The following is a 24,713-nucleotide window of genomic DNA, read 5'->3' on the forward strand; positions in this document are numbered from 1 at the left end:
AACAACTGTTTTTGGAGTTCTCAGATGCTCATGATAGGCCTAGTAATAATTTGATAATTTATTATAATTATGAATATACCTCTTTGATCCTATAATTGTTTCTTACAACTTACTTAGTTAAGGTTGTAAGACTTACTTTGTTAAGCATGTAATTAGAAATATTCAAAATATGGAATACAAAATGGAAGCTATATTAGATATGCATATGCCCTCAAAACAGTGCATAAATTGTTTTGTATACATTTCTTTTTAACATACCAGTTTAAATTTCAAAATTTTAAATATCTGGATGAAACTTGGGAAATCAAAACAATTAGAATGGAACTGTGTTGGACAATAATTAAGACAGCAAAGACTAACATGGAAAAGACCACACACAAATATTCAGTGCAATAAATTTCTGTAGAATACCTGTACAGCTAAGGGCCTAACCAGTAGAATTTGACAGGCTTAAAATGGAAATATCAGTGTGTGGTTCCCTTCATTTTCCCATTGCCCACCTCCACCAAGAAGCTCTTTATCTTCAGAAAATAAATCAAGCACCAATTAGACTAACAAAGAACTTCCCAGGTGAGGAAACTTCTTAGTTATTGCCTGTTCCATGGCTTTTGTGCTTTCCTATGGACTAATGAGTACTTTGGGCAGAAACTTGATAGATCAATCAGCTGTCTGGGCTAGAATGACAGATCCTGTCACTCCCAACAGCCTGTGAGTGCTCAGGTCACCAAATGAATTACTTTCATAGTGTATGATATGTAAGGAATTTTGCTGGTCAGTGGCAGAGAATCTCTCTGGCCCGCAGTGCTGCTGGCATTTATATCATCAGTCAAGTATTTAATTGTATTTTTAATATAAAAGTTTTTGGAATAAATTGCTGAAATTGAAGTTCTGGTTCCTACAAGTACAGGATTATAAGACTCAATTATAAGACTCAAAAATATAGCTAGATGAAATAAATTCAGAATTCTAGAACTGAACTCTATATACATGGTAATGTAGAAAATACCTCTTCTTTATTTCTTTTTTTATTAAACTGTATTTTGCTGATGTGTTAGAATTAATTTAATTTAATTTAATGACTTTGAATGTAGATGTGGATTGCTGTGATTTTTAGTATTTTTTTCTTTAGTCAAATATATGCAACTCTCAGTAAATATTCCTGTTGATGTAATTTTTCTTTTTTGTTAAATTCAAGCACTCTTTTAGTTTATTTTGGCTTTGAAAATTCTCTAATTTTTTTTTAAGTTTTTTTGAATCTTGAGTATCCACGTCTCTATCAAAAATATAGGGTATTTTTAAATATAATACTGTGGTTGCCAAAAATACTGCATTCACATAAGGCTGACATATAAACATCTGAAAGTAGACTGATACTGGCTTTCTTTAGCTGTCACCAGGTGCTTTCTGTTGTCACACTTTCTTGTACTTTCTGTGTAAGCTTCTGTTGCTAATCATATGTTTATAAAGAAGAGGTTAAATACATTATAGAATGTTATTGAAGTACCTTAAAATTTTACATTGAATCTCAAAGAGAAAAAATGACCCCTGAAAGTCAAAAGATAAAACCATCAGTCTATTTTGACTCTGAATTTTCATTAGTTAAAGGAGTCTACTAGGGAATACAAGGGCTTTTCAGTAGCGGAGAATTGGTTTTCCATTAAAAAAGCACAAATACTAAGTGAAACACTGTCTTGTATTTTACAGCAATGACCTAAATATTCTTTTGCAAAAAGCAAGTATTTTCAAGAAAAAAAATTGTTTTAGCAAACACATATATATCAAATAAAAAGCAAAATGTATATCAAAAGCTTTCTGTAAAAGCCAGGTTCAAGCAAGCATTTTAACCATTCCATTAATAATCACATTTTAAACTCACCTGGGTGGTGTTTTGATAAACTTCTAGCCAGAGCAACCACTACAATTTATGTTAAATCCTTTTATTCTTTTTATAATAGAATATAGTTTCCTTTCAGAACAGCTTTGTATAGACAAGTGAATTGCTAAACTGTTAGTCTTTTGGTTCAGAGTGGCTGTCTTTTCATAGAAAACTAAATTATTTCTGTTTACAGTTTTTATCTGAATTTAAGCTGTAAAATTCTGAGATGCTATTGAACTAAGTGGCAATTAATGTACAGAATACTGTGACTATGGTTGATTTAATTATTTAAGTTGTTCTGAAACTGATGTTATGCTGATAATGAGAAAATCTACAGAAAACAAGAAAAAAATTAACTGGGAAATATGTACTAAATACCTGGGTGCAAAGGTATGGCAATCAAAAATAGAGAATATATGAAGTTAATTGAATTGCTGCAACGATCAGGGAACTCTAAGAAATGAGAATAATAATCTGTGATAAATGTATCATACCAAACTGCAGTATGGGCTACTTAATTCTGTGCTAGGCAAATATGTGCAAAAAAGTAATTATTCACATTTGAAATACGAGTCTAGAGCAGTGGCTCCATGATGGAAACAGGTTTGCTACATCAATTGCTAGACTACTGACCTTGAAAATTCAAGCAAAGTGTGGCATACACTTAGAACTGACAGACCTGAAATCTCAGTGCAAGGATTGCACTGAGCCTGCTTGAATGTGTAGGATTTAAAATGAACCATAGATTCACAGAATGGCTGGGTTGGAAGGGAACCTAAAGATCATCTACTTCCACCCCCCTGCTATGGGCAGGGACACCTTTACTAGGCCAGGTTGCTCAAAGCCCCATCCAGCCCTGTCTCGATCACTTCCAGGGATAGGGCACCCGCAGTTTCTATGGTCAACTTGTTTCAGGGCCTCATCACCCCCACAGTAAAGAGTTTCTTCCTTATATCTAAATCTACTCTTTCAGTTTGAAGCCATCACCCCTCATTTTATCACTACAGGCTCTTGAAGAAACTCCTTCTCTGGCTCTTTTGTAGCCCCCTTTAGGTACTGAAGGCTTCTCTAAGGTCTCCCTGGAGCCTTCTCTTCTCCAGGCTGATGAAGCAGGACCTTTGTCTCCTTCACAGAGGATGGTTCAGAAGAGATAGAGTGCTGTCAGACTTGGAGGCAGGAGTGCTGTCTGCCCCCACACCCCTCCTGCCCTGCCCAGCTCTCCTGTGCTGCAGCAGCTCCAGGAGGTGCTCCTGGGACAGCCGCTGCAGAGCTGCTCCCCGTGGTTTAGCTGAGCACTCCTCGGAGGGAGGATTTGCCCAGAGTTCACTGTTACCATTTGGAACTCTGACTATGATGATGAGGACAGTGAAGTGGTTTTAGCAGTGTGGGTGTTTTCTTCATATCTGGGAGTGCTTCTCTTTATTAAATAGGTTGATTTTCTTTGATAGCAACTCTGAAGTTATCAATGAAAATTTTGCCAGTTTATCAACATTTTCCCAAACAATGGTTTGTGGTTTTGAGGAATTTTTGCCAGCTGTTATACAGGAAAGAAAACTGTGTATCTCTATCAGATTTCCCTGTGGGTTTTTGAATCTTGTTTTATTAAGTATCTAACTACTTAAACTCTTACCATTATTTTTCATTAATATAGCTGTGGCTTCAAGCATCTGTACTGCAAGTAGCTCCTAAGAAGGATTTAGGGAGATGTAGCACACAACCATTATTCTGAAAAAGGCAGTTCTGCCCAATGGAGCTAATCAAAGTAGAGTCAGGGGTCTCAGCATACAGAGGTGTTCGTAAAGCCTCAATGCCTTCAGCAACACTTCTAGGAGAATGTTACTAAGACATGAAATTACCTCTGTGTCCTTTCTAACCTGTGGTATTTCTGACTGTTTTTCCTGGGAAGTGAAGGCTTTGCTTACAAGAACTGGTATTGTTTTGAGCTAGGTAACAGATTATTTTCTTTAGTTATTTATCAGGCAGAATATTATCTTTCTTCTGCAGATGGAAATCATTGCTCACCAAAGATTTCACTGACAGTCTGGAGTTGATGAATAATAACAGGAAATAACACAATTTTGTCTGAGGTTCAGTTTGTTCTATCACAGTAAAATTTTTCAGATATATCTTTTTTCTTCAAACTGTGTAAAATCTTTGAAGGATGTTATATTTGTTGCATCATCTAGAGCATCTTAGATACATTAATTTCAGAGAACCAGGACGCATAATGTGTTTCTGCTCTCTCTTGAGTGACATGTGGCATCATGTGATAAACAGTTCTGGTGATTTGCATAGTTCTACAGTTTAACATGAAACAACTACCTAATAAATAATACCTGAACTTTACTTAGCATATGATTTTCTATAAACAAAATTCACAAGACTGTGAAATAGTGTTCTGTAACTAAGGGACAATAACTTAAATTCACTCCTGGTTAACAGGCTTGAAACTCTCAGTTTCAAGAATTTTAAAGAAGCAACTTGGGTCATATTTAGGAGGAAGTTTAAAATGTTTCCTTTCCCTCATCTAAGCTAGTTTCTAGTCACATAAATTTGGGGAATGTTATGCTAATGCTATGCTAAGGAAACATTTGTAAAATGAAAATAACTTCAAGAACTGAAGTTATTACAAGAATTCATAGACATTTAAGATCTTCAGAAATGGTTATAGAAGTTTTTGATCCCAGAAGAGTTCCAATCTAGGTACCTGTCTTGTGAAATGAACTAAATTTCTTATGCAATTTCAATTTATTTTTTTGTTTGTTTCTTTCTTTTCTGCAAATGTTACATATTATTGCTGTACTGTTAAAGTGGTTTCTGTGGGGAAGACAAAATTGTAACTAATATGAATGGATGATGCATATTTTCAGTAAAAATGAACTCAGATTAACCTTACAAGCAAGCAAAGAGGTAAATCATAGTATTTACAATGAGATATGAGAGACATAAGTAATAAATGTTTTCTAATTACTCCCTCAAGGACAATGACTGAGAGAAAAAGAGTTCAGTTTTTCTGATCTGTAGGAACAGTTTGCTTGCTCAGGATCTCCCTGCAGCCTTTTTTTCTGCTAGTTGCAATATTACAAGGGTAAAGCTGCTGAGGAAATATGTTTTAGGGAAAATAACGTTTTCTAAGCAGTTTACTTTGTTTATGGAGTGATAAGGAAATGGTGGTATCTGTATCTTGCAGATTTGTTTCTCCTTTAGCTTGACATGAATCAGCAGAAAATGCTCAGAAAAGCTATCAGCTGAGCTCATATTTTCTTACTGTATGGGGATTTTCCAAGATGTATCCTATCAGTGAAAACAAGAGATAAAGAAGAAAGATTATGTGATGTCCCCTCAAATCATACTTGATTTTGCAGGCTATCTTCTGATATCTATGGATCTAAGGACTTAAAAAGTGGAATCATAAATGTATAAAGACATATTTATGTCCTGTTGTTGAACAGTTGTGGCCTTAAGCACTTCTGCTTACAGGAATAAGCGCTCACCAGATGGCCATGTGTCAATCCAGCTGTTCTCTTCAGCATGAATTCCTTTGAAGGTGCTGTGTCCCACGACAAATCTGGTGAAAGGCATATTTAAATGTTACATAGTGAAGGCAGCATTAGGGGAAAAGTTTGTATCTCTGTTCTTAAGCCATCAGCTATGCTGAAATACTTAACAGGCTTTTGGGATGAAATAAACTGCAATGAAACAGAAATTCTGTGGTAAGAAAAGATGGTTGCCTTGCCATCTTTTTATTTTATTTGTATTTGTTTTCATGAGACCCAACGACTGGAAACAAATTATGGAAATGAAGTTTAAAATCCATGTTAATGTATAAAGAAATGCATGAACTGCATATCATTTGATTTCCTAGCTTGCACTTGCAAAGTAACATCTCAAAGAAACCCAAATTAAGTAGAACAATCATAGACAAGAGAGTTTTTTTTCAAAGAAAATTTCTATCTTGTTACTTTCTCTAAAAAATAGTCTCTTGTCTGGATGACTGGACTGTATGAAGTGCAAGAGATTTTGAGTGCAGTGGTGGCAAAAATGGCATGTGAACCACTTGAGGAATGGAAACAAATACAGAAAGCATGCTTTGATTCAGTTTATCCAATGTAAGTAGGAGGTACTAGCGTTAGAAGACCAGTAAGGAGCAGAAAAAGCAGAGTTATCACTCAAACTGAACCCATTGAGCAAGTGTAGGCTCACCAGGCTGTCTTACGTGCTTAAGTTCACCAAGAAATAAAGTACTGGAGATACTATTTAGTGTAATTGCAGAGTAAATTGTGAAATCCCTGTATACCTGTGTTTTGCACCTGCCCTGCCTTGAACAGCCCACACTTTTTACAGTAGACAGTGTCTATTGATGATGCATCTTCAGGAGTCTTGACTTGGTGCTGTGGATTGCTAAAGGATTGCTGGTGTCTATTTTAAATAAATTTTCTCCCTTCTGTGTAAGACAGAAGTTGATGTGTGGCAGTCAAAAAGATCCTGGACAATTTGAGAAGATGTATGTAAGAGTTCATTACCTGCCATCACATAGCCAGATTGTGGACACATTTCTCTAAAGTGAAACTTGGTGAATAACTTTGCCCTGTTTAAATAATAAGCAGTTAAAATTCTGGTGAAGATCAGCAGTATGAAAGGGAATTTGAATAGTATATGTTTCAAAGAAATCTTAGGCTTTGTTTTATCTTCCATTTTGTCTGCTTTCCTGAATTACTTTCACATTGGAAAAGAGGGACTGATTGTTGGATATCCTTCTACCCTTAATTGTCATTAAAGGGTTCTTCTTTTGAAGCTCTTCATATTCACCTTCATATTATGTAGACTCATATTGCAGATATTAGTGCAGTTGAAATTAGAAGTTGCCTTCATATTCTAAAAGTCATGTTGTATGAAAGAACTCATCAGAGCAAAAGGCTCCTTGGTATTCGAAAATGACTGCGGGAATATATTTTTTTGTAGGAAGACAAATTTGTTGACAAGCTAATTTCAAGCTCACTTAAAGACACAAATACTTAAGGGCTGCCTTACTGCTTCCTACTTTACCAAATATTTTCATCTTCTGTAAGTTCTCTTGAAATAATGTCAGAATATTTTCTAGTGCTTCCCTGTATTTATATAATTTTGTGCACTTCGGGAGTTCTTAAAAAAATTATGCCATATGTCAGCATGGTGAAGCTGATGATTTTTTGTCTTTTGATTTGGCTTGCCTATGGACTACTTCCCTGTGAATTTCCAGTTGTCCTTAGGCACTGCTACATTGGTGACTTCTGCATTACTTCTGCCCTTGGAGTTTCATCTTCAGCTCCTGGATCACCCTGACCCATAGGATGGCAAAGTAATTTGGGTTGGAGAGAACCTCAAGAGCTGTCTAGTCCAACCCTTAGCAGGGGTCCAAAGCAAGGTCTGCATGAAATCAGTACAGGTTCCTCAGGGTTTTAGCTGGTTTTGAATTAAAACATTCAAGGACGAAAACTGCACAACTCTGGGCAACTTTACATCATCCATTACTTCACTGTACCTATGCTAAAAATTTGCCTACTTGTACCAGTCAGAGCTGCTGTGAATTGCTTGGCTCTGTCTTTTTGATGTTGTTCCCAGTATGACCTGATAAACTGCTGTTAGGTACTCCCATAGCCATCACTTCTCCAGGCAGAACAAGCCCAGCTCCCCCAGGCAGCTTGGTGGCCTTCCAATAAACTTAATCTAGTTCATCAATGTCATTGTTTTACTTTGGGTCTCAAAAGTGCTTACAATATTCTAGATGCATCCTAATTACTGCTGAATAAAGGGGAATAATCACTCCTCTAGTTCTACTCATTGTGTTTGAGTTAATACAACCAAGGCTGTCTTTCCTCCCTGCCAAGGCCTACTGCTGACTCACTTTATCGTTTTCATTACCTAATTTACCAGTAGGATGCTATTTGCAACATGGCTTATTTTCACAGTGAAATCAGGTTTCAGTAATTCCTTTGTCAGACTGCATATATGAGTACTGGGTAGTGAAACTGATAAATAGATGGCACCATACTACAAAGGAAAAGATGTGGAAACTTTTAAAGTAGGTTTTTTCCACATGTTCAATAGAAATATAAATGTTCCTTTTTACTGATGTTTTAATTGCTGATCAAAATTTATTGGAAATTCAGATGGTTTAAAAAGTGGGTTTTGCAAACCAAGTTACAATCACTTCTTTTTATTCAAGGTAGAAGTGGATGGGAATGTTTTGAATACTGAGAAAAAAAATTATTGGATAAGGAATGGGAGTGAGGGATGAATGTACAGAGAACCACTGTATATTCAGCTAGATTTACTGGTCTGGGCACTGTACTGCTCAGAAGTAACAACATGAGTAGCTCTCTCCTTTAGTTAGTGCAAGGCAAGAATGCCAGCAGAGGTGCACAGGGCAGAGCGGGCCAGGCTCGGGAGATCAAAGGGTGCTGAACACAAAGCAAGAACTGGCTGAAGGGAGAACAGAGTTAGAACATATGCCAATGTAACTCACTGAAGGGTTAAAAAAGGAGAATCGAAGAATTAGAAATAAAAAGGAGGAAGATAGCACAGCGTCCAGCTCTTGGATAGTCTACGGTAGAGCTGGCTGCAGCTCCATATTGAGAAGCCCAAAGCAACTGTGGATCTCCTTATATACTTAATATCTAATGCAAGAGCAGTGCAAGAATTAATCTCTTGAGGGACATCTGTGTGCCATGTGATAGTTAATGCAGAACTGGCAAAGGCAGACCTAGCTGGTTGTACCTCAATTGCCTTGATGGATCTTGACAGGAGTGACAAATGTAAACACAGATGATTGAGCTGGTTAAGTATAAATTACATGAGAGTGCAGATTAATCATAGCCTTCATCTTGAGTTTGTGTGTATGCAAGCTACAGGTAAACATATATTGTATGTACTCATTTGTATATGGTATTTTGTAAAAATGTCTGAATTTTTTGCTTTATATAAATGTAATATTATTGTCATAATTAATAGTAAGTATTTGACTTTATTTTTAATGGCAGACTTCATTAGGCAGCCATTAACAAAAGTTTTAGAAAGAGTCAAAAAAACCAGTAACATTCATTCAAATAATATGTGGTAACTAAAATCTGCAATGCCTTTAGAGGTTGTGAATTTGCACTGAAAGCTATAGAACTTTTCAAATTGCTGTGCTTTGGCTGCTTGAGAGCTTTTGTTAGTGAGTCAAAGAGCTATTGAAATAGTCCAGAATGGTTCTTTAATCTTCTGGTAGTAGCACAATGGACAATTGTCTGAGACATCTTCCCAACATTTTGATCACTAAAAACATTGACCAAATTTGCATGTCCCTATGTAAATGCTAGCAAATAATACCTGATGAGTAGACTATTAAAAAAAAAGATAATAGAAAGATGGTTAGAAATAACTGACAATGTGAATTGCCGGGAAAATTGCATGACTGTGTAGTGCAAAATGGAAGACTGGTAACAATAGAGTAAAACAACATGAAATGCTTTAATATTTCCTTTGAACTAGAAGTTCCAAAACAGTTTCTTTCCAGAAATAAGAGCATCAGTACCAGACGAGTTTTAGCTCTGTGTGGCCTGTCAGTCATTTACTGGTAGTTCACAAGAGATGAAAATATTTTCAGAGCTTGTTGTGTTAGGAAGCAGAGCAGGTATTTGTTTTTCAGCTTAAATAATCATGAGTTCATCCTGAAAGGACAGTAATCTCTCGAAGTTCAAAGGCATAGGCACTACTAACACCCAACTGTCCTTTTGTTAGGCTCTCCAGCTGATTATTCTACTAACGCAGATAAAAATGGTTTTAGAAACTTGCGGACTTGTTTGATAGAATCTGTCATAATGAAATTTTTCTCGATCTTCAATAGTGCAAGACAGGACAAAGCCATCTTACTATTAAAATTACAAAAGCAATTTTTAATGAAGCCCTCTGCTTTCATCAGAATTCCCATTTTTGAATCAGCTTGAAGAGGTTGGGTTCTGTAACTACTTAATGGGTTGTGAAGTCCAGAATGTTGCCTATATTATATGAGCCTTTACTGGGTTGGAAATGAAAATTTAATCATATTCCACCAAAAGAGGCCTATATTTCTAACCTTGGGAAATTTAGGAGATAATTTTCCTGCTGTTGTGGCTGATATTTAGAAGAGAAAAAAAAGAATCTGAAAGAGACTTTTAAATTAACCTGCATAGTAAGCAGGTACATTTTGCCTCCCAGGGGAGGCGGGAGGGTCCTTACTGTCCTTTTACCCCACATGTGTCCATATTTTCTGTTGAGGGATATTGGAGTATACAGAGTAGTTGATGGAGCTGATGGTCCAAACCAGTGGCCATGCTGATCCAGCCACAGGGGCTGCAGCTCCCTGGCAATGTGCACTCAGACAGTGCAAATCCTACAGCACAGTGCATAGGGGCAGCATTTGAGAAGGATGAGAAATGGTATCTGTTTTTCAGATATGATGGGGGAAGAGTGGCACTTGGTTAAAATTACTTTTTCAGTCCAATAAATGATCTTGTTTAGAAAAAAAAGAAAGTGAAATTTGGAGGAAGAAAGGAAGGAAGGAAGGATGTGAAATATATGAAGATGTGATGCCTTGGAGCAACTTTAACCATACAAAAACTGAACAAGCAATAGTGCAAAATTGAAAAAATGGTTGCATTTTATGGTTGGAGTATATAACGTGAAAGAACTGAATGCTTTTTAAAAAAATCAATATTTGCACAGTGGAGTGCCATTTTACTCTTGAGGCAGTCAGCAAAGGAGCACTTCAAAAACTGCCTTATACAGAACTACAATTTAAGAAACAAATGTAAAACTAAAGTGCCAGCATGACTTCTGTCAGACAAGCAGAATGGTTACTTTGATCTTCTGTGCTGGAGTTAGGGAGACACTAACATGCAATACACTACTGTAATCCATTTCCTAAACAAAATTAAGTCAGACATAAGTTAAAAGTAGACCTTGGCAGCAGAATAAAGTATGAATGAATATGAGATATCTGACCTTTGTCCAGCAAGAAAGACAATTTAATTTCATTCACTGGACATTACCTTGGTAGGCAGCTAGCAGATGCTAAGACTCTTATTCAGACAAGGTATAAATAAAACCTTTAAAAATATTGTATATTAAGGCATTCAGATTTAATAAAAGGACCAATTAACTTTCCAAATTTTAATCTTAAAAGATCCCAAAGCTGTAAGGCTCAAATAATACATCAGTGACATCTAGCCCAATAAAAAGCATTTGACAGGAAATACCTTTGCATACAACTGAGAAAAAAAGGATAAAGTAATGATTTAATGTTCTTTTTTTCACATATTTCTAAAATTATTTGCTTTTAAGTTGTTTTTCTTTCCAAATAAATTCTCAGTCTTTGCTATATATCACTACTATTGCATTGATTTGAAAAAAAAAAAGCCCCAAACCAACACAATAAGGTTTTTAATTTATGGAAATGTCTAATTTGTTATATACAGCACATTGCTATGCTGTAGTTTAAGAACTGATGTTCTCTAGGTGTGGAATTGAAGCAGAGAAGATAAAAATCACAGGTTTTTGAAACTTTGTGTACTACAGAATGACTCTTTAGAATAATATTGTGCAATGCTAATACTGTTTGCTGCTTCACGTTTAATTCAGAGGGGCTCATTTCTGTGGACTGCTGGCCAAGCTCAGTGTAGGATCTGCAGGCTGTGGCCTGTTATTCTATGAATCACCACACCTAATTACCTACCCCTTAATTGCAATACGATTAACAATTCCATCAATGATTTATGTGTGATGCTATGGTCCATCTTCCTTCCCCAAAGCAGTGAGGTCTGCCATGGCAGCAGTGTGCCCAGCCTGGGGCAGGAGGAGCCCTGTTCACACCGGCATTCATCTCCTGGCTGTACACTAGCTGGGTGGGAGCCAGTGGCACTGTGGCCATGGCAGGGTTTGGCACAGCAGGGACATCTGCTTGGGGCTCAGACAGAGCTGAAGGCCTGAGGGCAGCTCTGTGTTGCCTTTTCCATAATGTATGATGGTAGCCCAGTACACCAGGCTGTACTTCTCCATCTTTGTAGCTTCAGGCTAAATCAACAGAAACTACATTCATAACTTTGTCTTAAATGAAGGATTATCACAGAGAAGTTTAGCTGGGGGATCGACTCAATATATACACATTTCTCTAGGCATAGTTATTTTTATTTCTCTAAAAGACTGAGTAGTTGATCCTTTAAAAGGAGTTGCTGATAAAAAACACTAATTTTGTTCTGGTGAAATGTTCCCATCACCTCTGATGATCAGGACAGCTGTTTAATCATTGCTTTTATGTTCCCAAATGAACATATCATATAATAGTATGTGCTGTCTTTTTTATCAAGCAAAAACATTAATAGCATCAATAGAACCAGTTAGTAAATACTAAAACTTTTAATGCTGTAATCACAGAGATACTCTCGGAGTTTATGGATGGCTAAATACACTTTCACACTTAAAGGCAGGGAAGGACTCAAGTGGTTGTCAGCGAACACAAATATGGTAAATTAATACAGATCAGGAAGAATGATATAGATTGTTGCATAATGTGCAAACATTTTTGTAAGTGTGGAGTTATGGCTGTGCTTGGTCACTCTCTGCAGCAGGTGTACAGTCTAACTTGCATGAGCATTTTTTCTTATCTTTATTTCATTTCCCTGTCTTAAAATGAGCAGAATAACTTACTATTTCTAAATGTAAAAATAATTTATGAGGAAAGGCACTGAAATGCTATTCTGAAATCCTATGTAGATACTGCACAGTCTTTTGGAATATTTTCCAGTGTAACATTCCTTGTAAGAGCAGAAACAAATGATCTTTGTAGTTCATGAAAGATATTTGTTCTAAAACTATAAAAAGGTACAAATTTGATAGCTAAACCAAGACACCCTTCTCTTCTGCAATACTACACAGGTCTGCCATTTTACATTGTGAATTATTTTCTCCGTGTGGCTGAGTACAATGTTCCTACCCCCAAGAGTTCAACAAGCCACTGATTTGTTAGGTAGATAATTTTTCCCATTGTTTTCTTTCAGTCTTGTCTGTGCTTCTCTTCATATCTTTCTGTACTGTCTTATTTCCAAACAATTACTTGGTGATCATTGACAATTCATCTTGCAGTACTATTTTGCTGAAAAGATAACTGGTAGCAGCCCATCAGATTTCTGTGTACCCAGAAATGCCTGTATATGAAGAGAAGATGGAAAAATATCTTTCTGCTATTTATTATATTTGCATATAGTGCCATGAAGAGTGGCACAGACTTAGCATTAATTTAGAGCTTATGTGTAACAAAAACAAATAGCCATCATATTTTGTTCAGATCTAACCTGAATACTGCTGCATGATACTGTCTATGTTAAATGGGCTTACTGCTGACCACCAGTCACCTGTCAGTTCCATGTTTGATATATACTGCTAACCAGCTCAAATATCTTTGTAATTTTTTATTTCTGAGGCACATGTACATTTTCCCTACAAATTACCCCTAGTCCAGTGCCATCCTTCCAGAATTCTCGGCCCAGCAATAAAACAAAATGCAGGTTTGTTTGCATAGCTGCAGCATCGCTTTTCTTTTGATTTGATAATCTTATCTATCTATTCACTTGGGGGAAAAAATTAACATTTATCAGTTAGGAGTTCTTGTAAACAGGCTAGGCCCCAAAAGAGACATGTACTTTATAGATAGCATGCAGCACATTCTGTCTCCTGTTTAATCTTTCATGAGCTCAGTAATCACAGGCAAGTCAATAATCTTTCTGCTCTCCTTTCTGTGCGGGTGAAACAGTCATTGTAAGAATATTCTATGAGGGTTTAGATGTCTTTGCTAAGCTTTGTGAAACTTTGGGACATGCTGGAAGTTTTGTACAAGTTGAAACTGAGGAGCTAATAACTTAACTGGGATAGCAAAGCAGAGCAAAATTAATAGAATCCAAGACATAACTTCTATTCTGTATCAGTGAAAAACTTCATTATAAAAGTTCAGGCAGTGTGGTGACGAAGGCAGTTTAGATAGCACCAGGGACCAGGTCCATAGCTGATTTGTGGTAGCATGTCATGACAACACCGTGTCTTTGTCCCTTTCCTCTTGCAGTATCGGTCAGGGCGGGATCCTCATCGAGGCTCAGACAACGTTTCCAATAAGTCCTCGGACAGCGATGTCAGCGATGTCTCTGCTGTGTCACGGACCAGCAGCGCCTCCCGTTTCAGCAGCACGAGCTACATGTCTGTCCAGTCAGAGCGTCCCAGGGGAAACAAGAAAATCAGGTAAGCACGATGAGCTGTAATGTCAGGTATAGCTGTGTAATTTGAGTAAGAGAGCACTTATCAATATTTGTATTTGACATTGGCATTTTGCCTAAAATAACATTTGTACAGATTTTGCAAAATACTGGCTTAAATGTCTTTTTCATCTAATGCTTTTTGAAGTCTTCATGGTATTTGTTTTTAGTCAAGTTTTGTTGTTTTGGATTATCTAGCATACACTAAAATAACAAACATATGCTGTCAGCGAGCATTAGACACACTTCCTGAAAACCATTTTGTAAAATAGACTTAATATGGCTGAAAAGACAGCTTAACTTGAAAATTTGTGCCAGCAGAGGCATCCTATTTTCCTTTTAAATAGAACACTGAACTTTCATAGATGTATTATTTAATGCTGACATAAAGCACTTCAATTTATTTAATACTTACACTAGTCAAATTTAACTGTAGGTGTAGAGTCATTGAACTGCCCTTCAACAGCTTTTTCTTTGCCTGCACCCAGTGTGCACTCAGAGGAGCTTTGGCTTTCATTTGGTGCACAAATGAAAGATAATTTTTCTAGAAGGTGTAACCCACCTCCATCACCTATAATTCTTAGAAGATTGTTCCTTTAAAAGAAATAGTGCATTTAAAAAAATTGTTTAAGCATCTGCTTATATGAGCACTGTTAGGACCACATTGTTTCTGCCATACAGTTCTTTCTAAATGTGATGTATTGCCATGCAAGTTTTATTTGAAGAGGGACTTACAGACTGTCCCAAGAAAATGTTCCAAGGCTCTCCAGTGTAGACTAGACTCCTAGCCAGCATGCATTACCTTATGTCTCCTTTTATCCTTTAGTTTTTATTTAATTTCTTTTGCATTTCCTTTATTCATGCATGTTCTTCTCCATGACCTTAACTTTAATTTATTCTTTTCTTTTTTCTTTTTGCATGCCTTTTTCAATTTTTGTTGACTTCAGAAGGACAAGGGATATAGAGGGGAAAAAAGAGGGAGGGCTGGAAGGGGATGAACAAGATGAAGTATTTCCTGAGGAGGAAGAAAAAGTGGAGGAGGAGGAGGAAAAAGCAAAGGAGCAAGAAATTCATGAAAAGGGGGAAGGGCAAGAGGTGACAGAGAACTGTAAGGAGGAGATCAAAGAATCAGGGCAGGATGAAAAAGCTCAAGAAGACCAAGCTGAGGAAGGGAAAGAGGATGACAGGTAAAATACACTTCTGTTTATATAGACCTACTCTTTCTCCTGTACCAGTACCCTACTTGTCTTCCCTTTTTATTCCCATTGGTTGCTTATTGCCTGTGCTCTCTGCAGTTCTTTTTTGTTTGTTTTTGCTTTCAGTCATCATGCTTTCATATTTAATCAAGTTTCACTCTCGGCTTCAATGAACTTGTTCTGCATACCAAATGAGGCAGCACACCAACTTGACTCATTAATATGCATACAACTGCAGCATATTATTTTTTAAATTGGTTTAGACTGAAGTTTGGGTTTGACTACAATAAAAGTAGAATTGTAAGCTTCTTTATTATATTCCCTACTTAAATTATTATTTCATGGAAAAATGTTTGTTGAGTGAAAACTCAGCAACATAAAAATTATCTTTACTTTTATTTATGGCCACAGTAAAGAAGAAAATTTAGATTTTGTTTTTAATCCCCTATGTGGTACATACTGTTTGACAAACATGTGGATAAAGCAGAGGCTTCCTTTTTCTTTGTTCCATGTGAATAACTGTCAAGGACTGCTGTGTTTAAAGGGGTCATGCACTTTGGCTGCTGTGTTGCCTCCAAAGCATTGCAGCACAACTGCCTCTGGTTTTATCAGATAATATTCTAGAATTATAGAATTTGTTTTGCCACAAATCCTTAAAACCGTGTAAATGTCTGACATTTTGTACTGCAAAATCCATGTATGTTGCACTGAGAGAAATACAATATTCTTTCTTTCTTCATTAGCAAAAAAATGAGTTTCAGATTTAGATTTGATCAATATTGTTGAACTTGTTCTCGCTCACACAGGAATGGCAGAAAAATCTCAGAAAAATACATCTTCTTTTAGGCTGCCAATTCTGCACAACCTCTAAATAGCTTATGCCTGTAAAATTGGGCTCATGTGCATTAGGGTAAGCACAGAGCACTCTATGGTACTCCACTTTCTTTCCTTGCTACAAACTTACCCATGTACATGCCTGTACATGCTCACACACATAACATACTCAAAACAAAAGGGATACAAAGAGAAAATAAAAATGCCTGGTGTATAGTCTTGGGTGGTATGGACTAATATAGCCACACTACTGCCTGTAGATGTTGTGCCATCATTCCTTCACTCAAGTTCATGCATTTTAGAATTGAGCAAAACCATTGTTTAGGAACAGCTGTCTTTAAGATTGCCTTGGCATATATGTTCCAGAGACTGCTGTATGGTAGTGTGTGAAAAGATTATTTAAAGACCTTTTTCTCTTCCATTTCCTACCAATTTCCCAGTCTAATGGATCTGGAAGTACTGCCTTTCAAAAGTATGACTGTTCCTGGAATCTAGATTTCACTCAAGCTGGTCTTTACCGAAAATGCTGTCCCCCACAGAAAGTAAAGTCCTCTTTGAGAAACAGCTTCTTGTTTCCTGTGCCATCTTGTTGCTAGCTTCTCTCTGCCTTCAGGAAGAAGTGACACAAGTCAGGAGTCTCTACTTGATAAAGAAACAAGATGTTAAGTGACTTTTGTGTAGTGACTTTTGTTTGTGTTAGATTTTGTCTCCCTGCATGGAAATCATTCTCTAATATTATTTGCCCACTTTGCTCATTTTGACCACGTTTAGTATGCAAGATGTGAATATGCAGAAAAGTGTATATTCACTTTCCTTTCCCATGGTAGAGTCAGTGCTCATTTTTCTAGGGTAAGAACCAAACAGAAAAGCTGGATTGATTCCTGGATAGGGGCAGGTATAGGTATGTATACACATTTATATACATACATAGCTGTGTATCATTAATATATTGAAACACCATGACTTGTGCATTCAGTGGACAAGCACAAAGGCAAGATTAGCTGTCAGCATTTTTGCAAATTCTGCTCATTTCTCTGGCGATTTTTAAAATAACTTATACTTGACAATTTATAAGATAAGGTAATGATTTCAGCTTCCAAAAAAGAATGTCTTCAGACACACCACAAATATTAAAGTAACCAAACATATCAATTAAACATATCAATAGGTATTTGAGAGACCCAGCAGAACAAAGGCAGCCAATTCTTCCTTGATAGAATAGTAGTAAATTATCATCTAGTTCTTGAGATCTTGGGCATCAAGAAAAGCTAGATTGCAGATGGGAATTTTCAACATATATTTTTACTTCAGAGATGCATCTTTAGTTGGACAGTCTCATACCTCGTGATGTCACTGTGTTTATATACTTTATCAGTGATGGTAATAGTCCCACTAAGGTCTTCAATCTGCTGAGATCATGGGTGGGTTGAAATGACCATGAATACAGACATCCATCATTAATTCAATCACTATTTTAAAGAGTACCTTGGCACAATAAACTGCATTAGCTTTTGGAGCACTGGACCACATTAAGGCAATTAATCTTTTTTGGCAGAAATAGTTGCAGCATCAGATTTTGCCTTCATTAACCTTGTAAAATTAAACTTTGGCATATGGTTGACCTATAGGGAAGTCATAATTATGTTCTTTCTTGGCAATACATGTTAGCAAACAGAAAGGTGGCTCCAGCTTTGCTGTTGAGTATTCATTATGTGCAGTTCACTGACATTATTTCTTACTCCATCTCCCTGATAATCTCAGGGCCAAAAAGAAAGGATTCTTAGATCTAATCTTTGATCATTAATACCTTTTATTGAAGGTAATCTGTTTAAGACTGCTCTATATTCTTTCCTAACATTTTTCTTAATATCAATCCTAAGCATTAATTCTGACGGTCACAATACTTTTATCATATGAATACACAGCAAATGTAATCACAGAGCAGGATTTCACTGTTGAAATACAGTAGAAAAACACAACCTCTGTTCCAAGCACATAGAGTCTAAATCCTGAAATAATATGTGAGGCCAGAGAGGGAAGCACAGAAGAACAGAGATGTTACACATGACAGGAGACAGGTACAACACTGTGTTGGGGACATCTTGAGAAGAGACAATGAATGCTATGTGGAGATTTGAGGAAAGAAAATAAGATATCTTTGTGAATGCTTCTGGAGAGCTCTTTTCAAACATTCAAGACAATGAGGACAAAACATGAGATGCTTGCTAAAAATATATCAGGTGGATGATGGGGCACATCTGATGAGCAGGAGGAGTTGATCCTTCAGTCTTGAATGAGTGAAGATAAATATGATAAAGAAAAAATACTAAAATACTAGGAAATAAGGATGAATTCTGTACAACTGTGCAAAAGAGTGTGTAACTTTTTAGTGGTGTGTGGAGAAAGATGAGACAAATGGAAAGGCTATGAAACTTACCTTTCCTCTAGTACCCTGGAAGGGGTTATTAGGTAAATTGCCCAGGCTGGAGAAAAACAGTGCCATATCTGTCATTTGTAAAGGTGAGAGAGTGGACAAAGCAATTATCTGTGTGGGTGGACAGGAGAGCAGAGATGTGAAATAAAAAGCATGTGCAAGTCACAAAGTTTTGATACATATTTGAAGGAATCAGTGGCATCCCATGTGAAGAAAGGAAGTGAATTCTAAAAGACAGTAGAAGGAATAGAACTGATTATGTAGCAAGATGATACAACCAAGAAAGGAAAATTCGCAGTGGAAAAATTCAGCTGGGATGTAATTTTGCAGAGCACTTAAAAATTCAAGAAACATGTGGTTTAAAGTAACGTATTTCTTGAGATACAAAACCTTTTCTCTTCCTAAGGGTTGTTCATGCCTTTTGTGCCCCTTGCCTTGTTAGGTATAAAGATTTGTTTAAAATTAACTTTCTAGTTCTAGTTCATTCAGGAAAAAAAGTCTTTAGAGAATTTTATTTTTAGGTTTTAAAACTGATTCCTGATGAATATTTTTTCCTTAGTTTTTCATTAAATTGTAATTTTAGTATTTCAGGTTTTATGAGCCTTCCTCTGCGACTGCAGTTATTAACAGTTAAATGCAGTATTTTGCAAAGCTGGAAGAAAAAGCACGTCAATGCAGTCTTTGCAAGCTCTTTCACAGGGATGGAAGCCAGCAATATTTTTGAATATCTATATTCTGGTAAAAATATAAAAAACTGTACAAAAGAAACACCAGGAATCCATTTTCAATGTGTTTAGTTTCTTTAAGCTATTTCAAAAGTATTTCAATGATTGCTTCAACTGCACTACTGGATGAAAGAAGTTAATTGTATCTAAACTTTATAGCCAAAAAGGCCATATGTCTGGATGAGAAAACAGTAGCCTGAGACACTTTCCCCACTGCTTGATCAGTCTTTCAGCAAAATTGCAGTACAGTCTGTGCTTCCAATAGCGATAGATAGATATGGATAGATGATGGATAGATGATAAATAGATAGATAGATAGATAGATAGATAGATGATAGATAGAGGATAGATAGATAGATGATATAGATAGATAGATAGATAGATAGATAGATAGATAGATAGATAGATAGATAGATAGGTAAGGTTCACCAAGTGTCATTTCTGCCATGGAAGGAGAGACAACTTGGGTCCAATTATGGCAATGTTCATCTAGTTTCAGGGAAAACATGCTACTGTGCAGTTTCCTGCAGCTTTCAACAGAAGACATTAGTGTAACAATTTTTTCAACATTATAACAAAGTGATGTTGCCATTCCTGAGATGAGAACAGCAGGTTGCAGTACAATGCTCACCAGCTCTTTTCAGCTGCACAACATTGCATGATCCAAGCAATTGGAGCAGGTGTGATGCACTGGGTCCTTGAATAAAAAGCAGCAACTTTATTTTGTGTCTCTCTAACATAACTTTTCTGCATACTTATGACTAGGTAAGCAGAGCTGCTTGCATATTGCCAGTCTGTGTCTTTAAAATCAAAGAACCTAAAAGAAAATTTTTTTCAGTAAGATTTTGTTAGTATTATTGATCTGGCTAGAGTCTGTTAGGAGTTTGTGACCAATTCTTGCCCATTTGAAGCCACTACATTTTCATGTAAGATTTTTAACTTTCATTTTCTTCCATTTGTTTTTTTACATTTTCATAGATGACATACAGAAGAAAACTATTTGTAGTTTCTGGAAAAATATTATGGAAAAATATGCAAAAGATCAATGATTCCAAAAGGAATTATATGAACAAATGTATTTGTTGTGAAATCTGCAATGACAGTAGAATACAAATAATTTAAGAAATCTAGCACAGTCACCTGTTTCTAAGTTATTTGTCACCATCTATCAAACCCTTGGAGACCTGTTTTTTCCTGTTACTTCGGAGTAAGTGCAAAAGATATATAGGCCTCTTTACATCTAGTAAACTCATTTTGATCCACTGCGATATAATAAATTAATGATTTTGGAAGTACTCATTATTAACAGGTGAGCAGTAAAAATAACACATTTGAAACAATCTGCAGCTTTGATATACAGTGCCCAGCAGCAAACTCAGACATTTTTTTTGACAGCAATGCCATGTCATTGAGACTGCTTCCCTCTCCAGGAAATGCAGCCTGAACTTTAACCTTTGTTGAGCCAGCTCTGACCTGTGATCCATAAAGCACCCATGCACTCCTGTTACTAAAGTTTGTTTAAAAACAGTGCATCAGTAGTTAAAACAAAAAACCCAAAACCACAAGAGATGCAGGGGAAAAGCTCTGTAGACTTGCAGGGAGGCAGGGATGAAGGAAAAAAATTAAAAGGAGGCTTTGAAGGAAATCTAATTTTTGAAATTAGTTTTTTGCACTTTTAAGTGTGTTAAAAAAAGATTTATTTTCTGAAAATATGTCAAGCTAGACTGAATCATAAGTTCTTCAGTAGACAGACCTTTTTATCTTTATGTGTACAAGACTGAGCACAACAGGTCTGTGGACAAGAATAGCAACAGCAAAAACTAGAAGTGGGGTAGAAACTTATGTAAAAAACACAGGATTGAATATTGAAGCTTATAAGGCTCTTCATTCTTGGGTATTATGATTGAACTGATATGTCTCCATCTTAGTGATGTATGTTTTCGCTCTTTTTACCTGAGTATTATTTTAATAGAAGAGTGACAAGATTCAGTAAAATTAATGTATATTCCTATAAATGTACTTAATCAAAAATAATTAATAAGCTCATCACTTAGCCTTCTAAGAAACAAACATAAACTCCTTCATGTTACTTCTTTGAAGTATTTCTAAAATGTAGTTACTGGGTTTGAGCCATTGCCTTTGATACACATTGCCATCTGGCAAGCATTGTACTTTAACTAAGGATAAGGGGCCCAGTGCTGGTCTTAGTATTATGTGCTTAATAGCTATTGAAAGATGATGCTCCAGTGGTTGGGCATTGCCCATATATCTGATTTTAATGTTTTCTGACCAAGCATCTGAACATTTTCAGTAATTTCACTGTACCTGTGGGGTGTTCATACTTCTCTTAAAGTGCATAAGGTGCTACCTAAACAAGCTGGAAGATGTGTCATCAAGTAGTGATATTTTCCCTAGCAGGAAATAAAATGCTCCAAACTTGCATGGTGTGCAATGTACACATTGTCTCAGCAAAGAGCTCTGATCACAGACCTGCCCTCCCCAGCTCAGAAAAACAAAGGTTCCAGGCTTGCATTCAGAAAGATACAAAACACCTTTCCTCACATTTTCTATTTTATGATGGACTTAAGTTTTCTGTATGCTTTTATAATTTCCCCCAGAGACCAAAAGTGACTCAAAGTCATTTTGTCAAAGTGACAGAAGTCAGACAGGCAAGATCATGATGTCCCAGATAATGTCTCTTTGGCTGAAGTAATTATGGCTTCAGATCTCTTGCTCGTGTCCGTTTAGTTCTCAGTCCCAGAAGATCAATTCAAAGACATGCTGTGAGTTTGGGAGATGTTAGCAGTGCCTATTCTGACCCTGATTTTTCAGAGTCCTCAAGCAACCCGAATTTACAAGGAATGAAGGAAATATTAGAATTATTTTATTCTTTAGACAGCCACTGCCACATATATGCACATAAGCTTTGGAACAAATTTGAGCATATTCACTTTGTGCAGTACTAATCAAAGCAATGCAACCTTTCATGAGTGAAGTATAGATGCAGCTATAGTGAGATTAATATTGCTTACAGCAATTTATTTAAATAAAGCCCTTACAAGACATCTGGCTCTTCCCCGTGTATTATGTGATTTTTCCCTTAATATAACCTCACTACTGCATCCTGTCCAGTTCCTCCATGTCTATCTTCCAAAGTTTTCTAAATAAGTAAATCTCCCTCACAGCAATTTCAATTTAGCAAGATGATAAATCATGGTACTTCTTACCCTCAGGTAAAACATGATGTCTCTTACCTCTGTATATTTTTGAGCATTTCAGCCTTCAAGTCTGAAATTTTTCTCAATTTCCTGACTCCATTTTACGTTATCTCTCTGGTGATTTGAGGTCTGGGACACATACTGGATTTAATGTCTGGTTTAGCAATTCACTGCTTGCTTTTCATTTCATAGAGCTCTATTCAACCCTTCAAGAAACAGCACTGAGCAGCACTTAGCAAGTTTGCAGTGTAGATTGTGACTTAGCAGTGTTAATACAGAAAACTGGCGCCTCTCCCTGTTGGAAGACTAATTCAACAGCATGTTGGAAGAAGCACACAACATTTAACTTTCAGATTAAGTACATTCCAGGTGCATTTCTGCAAGAGAGCACTCTTGATTAAATCAGGTTGCTCATGATCAGTTTAGCAAGCTAGCTGTTATCCAGCTTTTACCAACACAACTGCTTCTTTGCCAGCCTGGGTTAAAGATGCTTTCTAAACTCAAAGAATTTGGATGCTTTTCAAAACTCATTTGTCTTGGACTGCAATGTACTTTATTGCCAAGCCTTCAGAGCTCATATGGGCTTCCTTTTTTACCAATGAATATTACAGCTGACTAATGCAAGACTTCTAGACCTCAACTAATTTTCATGCTAGACTTCTTCTGCAACCATGCAGGGTAAATGACTGGCTTAGGTCACTGAATCAAAGAAAGGGATTTCATCAAAGATTTATTACTGTTAGCAGGGCAACGAAGCTTTTCTTTCACTTTGTGGAGAAAAACTTGACAATTTATCAACACTAGATGAATATTAATATAATCGTCATTATAATTTAAGTTGAAATTTAAAAATAATTATCGACTTTATTTTTATTTTAAAAATAGCCAATTATTCTATCAGAGAAGGTGAGAACTTTTATCAAAAATGTCTGGACCTCTGTGTATAATTCAACTGCTAGTTCCAAACTGCTGTTTGGAAACATCTAGCTGTTACAGTGGTTTTTCTGCGTCACTCATTTGTTGTGGCAATGTTTGGTAAATCATCTAATGGTCTGACCCCAAATGATTTTGGAATTAGTTCCTATTTGAAACACAGTATGCTAGAGATGTCATAGAAAAAGTTATACTTCTATTAATTTATAATAATAAAGCAGTGTGGACAGCTTTATAACTACCAGAGAGGGTGAGATCCAGCTCAACACAACCTAAGTACTGTTGCAGGTGAGGTATTCCTGATTTGTAATGAAAGAGACCTTTGAAAAAGCAATTAAGAAATTTCATATCAAAAAAATACTACTCATATTTTCATATATGGCCACAAATTTGCTTTGAATAGTAATATACATAACAAAATAGATTATAAACATGCCTCTATTTCTCCCCCCCAACTTTCTTGTTAGAATTTCAATAAAATAAACCTAATAATTAAGTCAGCCCAGTAGCTATTAGAGATTTATACTACCAATAAGTTAATAGAATAATTTTTGACCAAGTTGATCTCCAGAGACTAAGTCATTATAATTTTGAACCTGCAGTGTCTCCCTTTGATGTGAATTGGCAGACGAGTGCATGCATTGGCCGGAAGCGTTGTTCCCATGGAAATGTTATTTCCTACATCACAGCTGTCCCCATAATGCTGTTTTTGTTAAATTTCTTCAGTAAATTAATGAAATAAGAGCCTCTCTGATTGAGTTAAAAGGTCTATTAAGAATGGCATTAAAATTCATCTCTTGCTTGTAAAAAGCAGTAAACAAAGTCTCCAGTGGGTCTCCAGTGGGTCTTCTAGTCTCACAGGAGACATGTATTAGAAAATATCTATCACAACAATTGAAAAATTGTTAAAATCCTTTCCCTAGGACATCACAGCCCACAGCTGTACTGCACACTTGGCAGTGTGGATTTTCACTATTGTGGATGCCTTATTTTCATTAGGGATCAATGCTAGAGAACTAAGCTGGAAACGCAGTAATAGTAATTTTGCTTTGAAATGAAATAAAGAAACCTGCAAGGCCTGCTAAATGACTTGTGTAAATCTGATTCTCTGACACATATGCTTATGGCAGAGCAATGAGTTTGCAAGTTTTCATTTCCAATACTGCTGTAAAGACAATTGAAAAATACAAACAGCATC

At 36.4% G+C, this 24,713-nt stretch overlaps 1 protein-coding gene across 13 annotated transcripts in view; it reads left to right on the forward strand.

Annotated features, from left to right (window-relative positions):
• Positions 1-24,713, forward strand: part of RIMS2 (regulating synaptic membrane exocytosis 2) — a 448,647-nt gene that overhangs the window by 362,355 nt on the left and 61,579 nt on the right. For 8 of the 13 annotated variants that reach the window (XM_085053372.1, XM_085053373.1, XM_085053374.1 and 5 more), the window contains one exon: positions 13,989-14,161. The exons of 4 other annotated variants lie outside the window; for them this stretch is intronic. In XM_085053372.1, the coding sequence (XP_084909498.1) occupies positions 13,989-14,161 (173 nt within the window). Of the gene's footprint in view, positions 1-13,988; positions 14,162-15,122; positions 15,363-24,713 lie in introns of all 13 variants that reach the window. One more of the 13 variants, XM_085053371.1, reaches the window with a different exon arrangement.

This window comes from Lichenostomus cassidix, chromosome 2 (genome assembly GCF_008360975.1).
Source record: "Lichenostomus cassidix isolate B80296 chromosome 2, HeHo_3.0, whole genome shotgun sequence".
NCBI classification, from domain to species: domain Eukaryota; kingdom Metazoa; phylum Chordata; class Aves; order Passeriformes; family Meliphagidae; genus Lichenostomus; species Lichenostomus cassidix.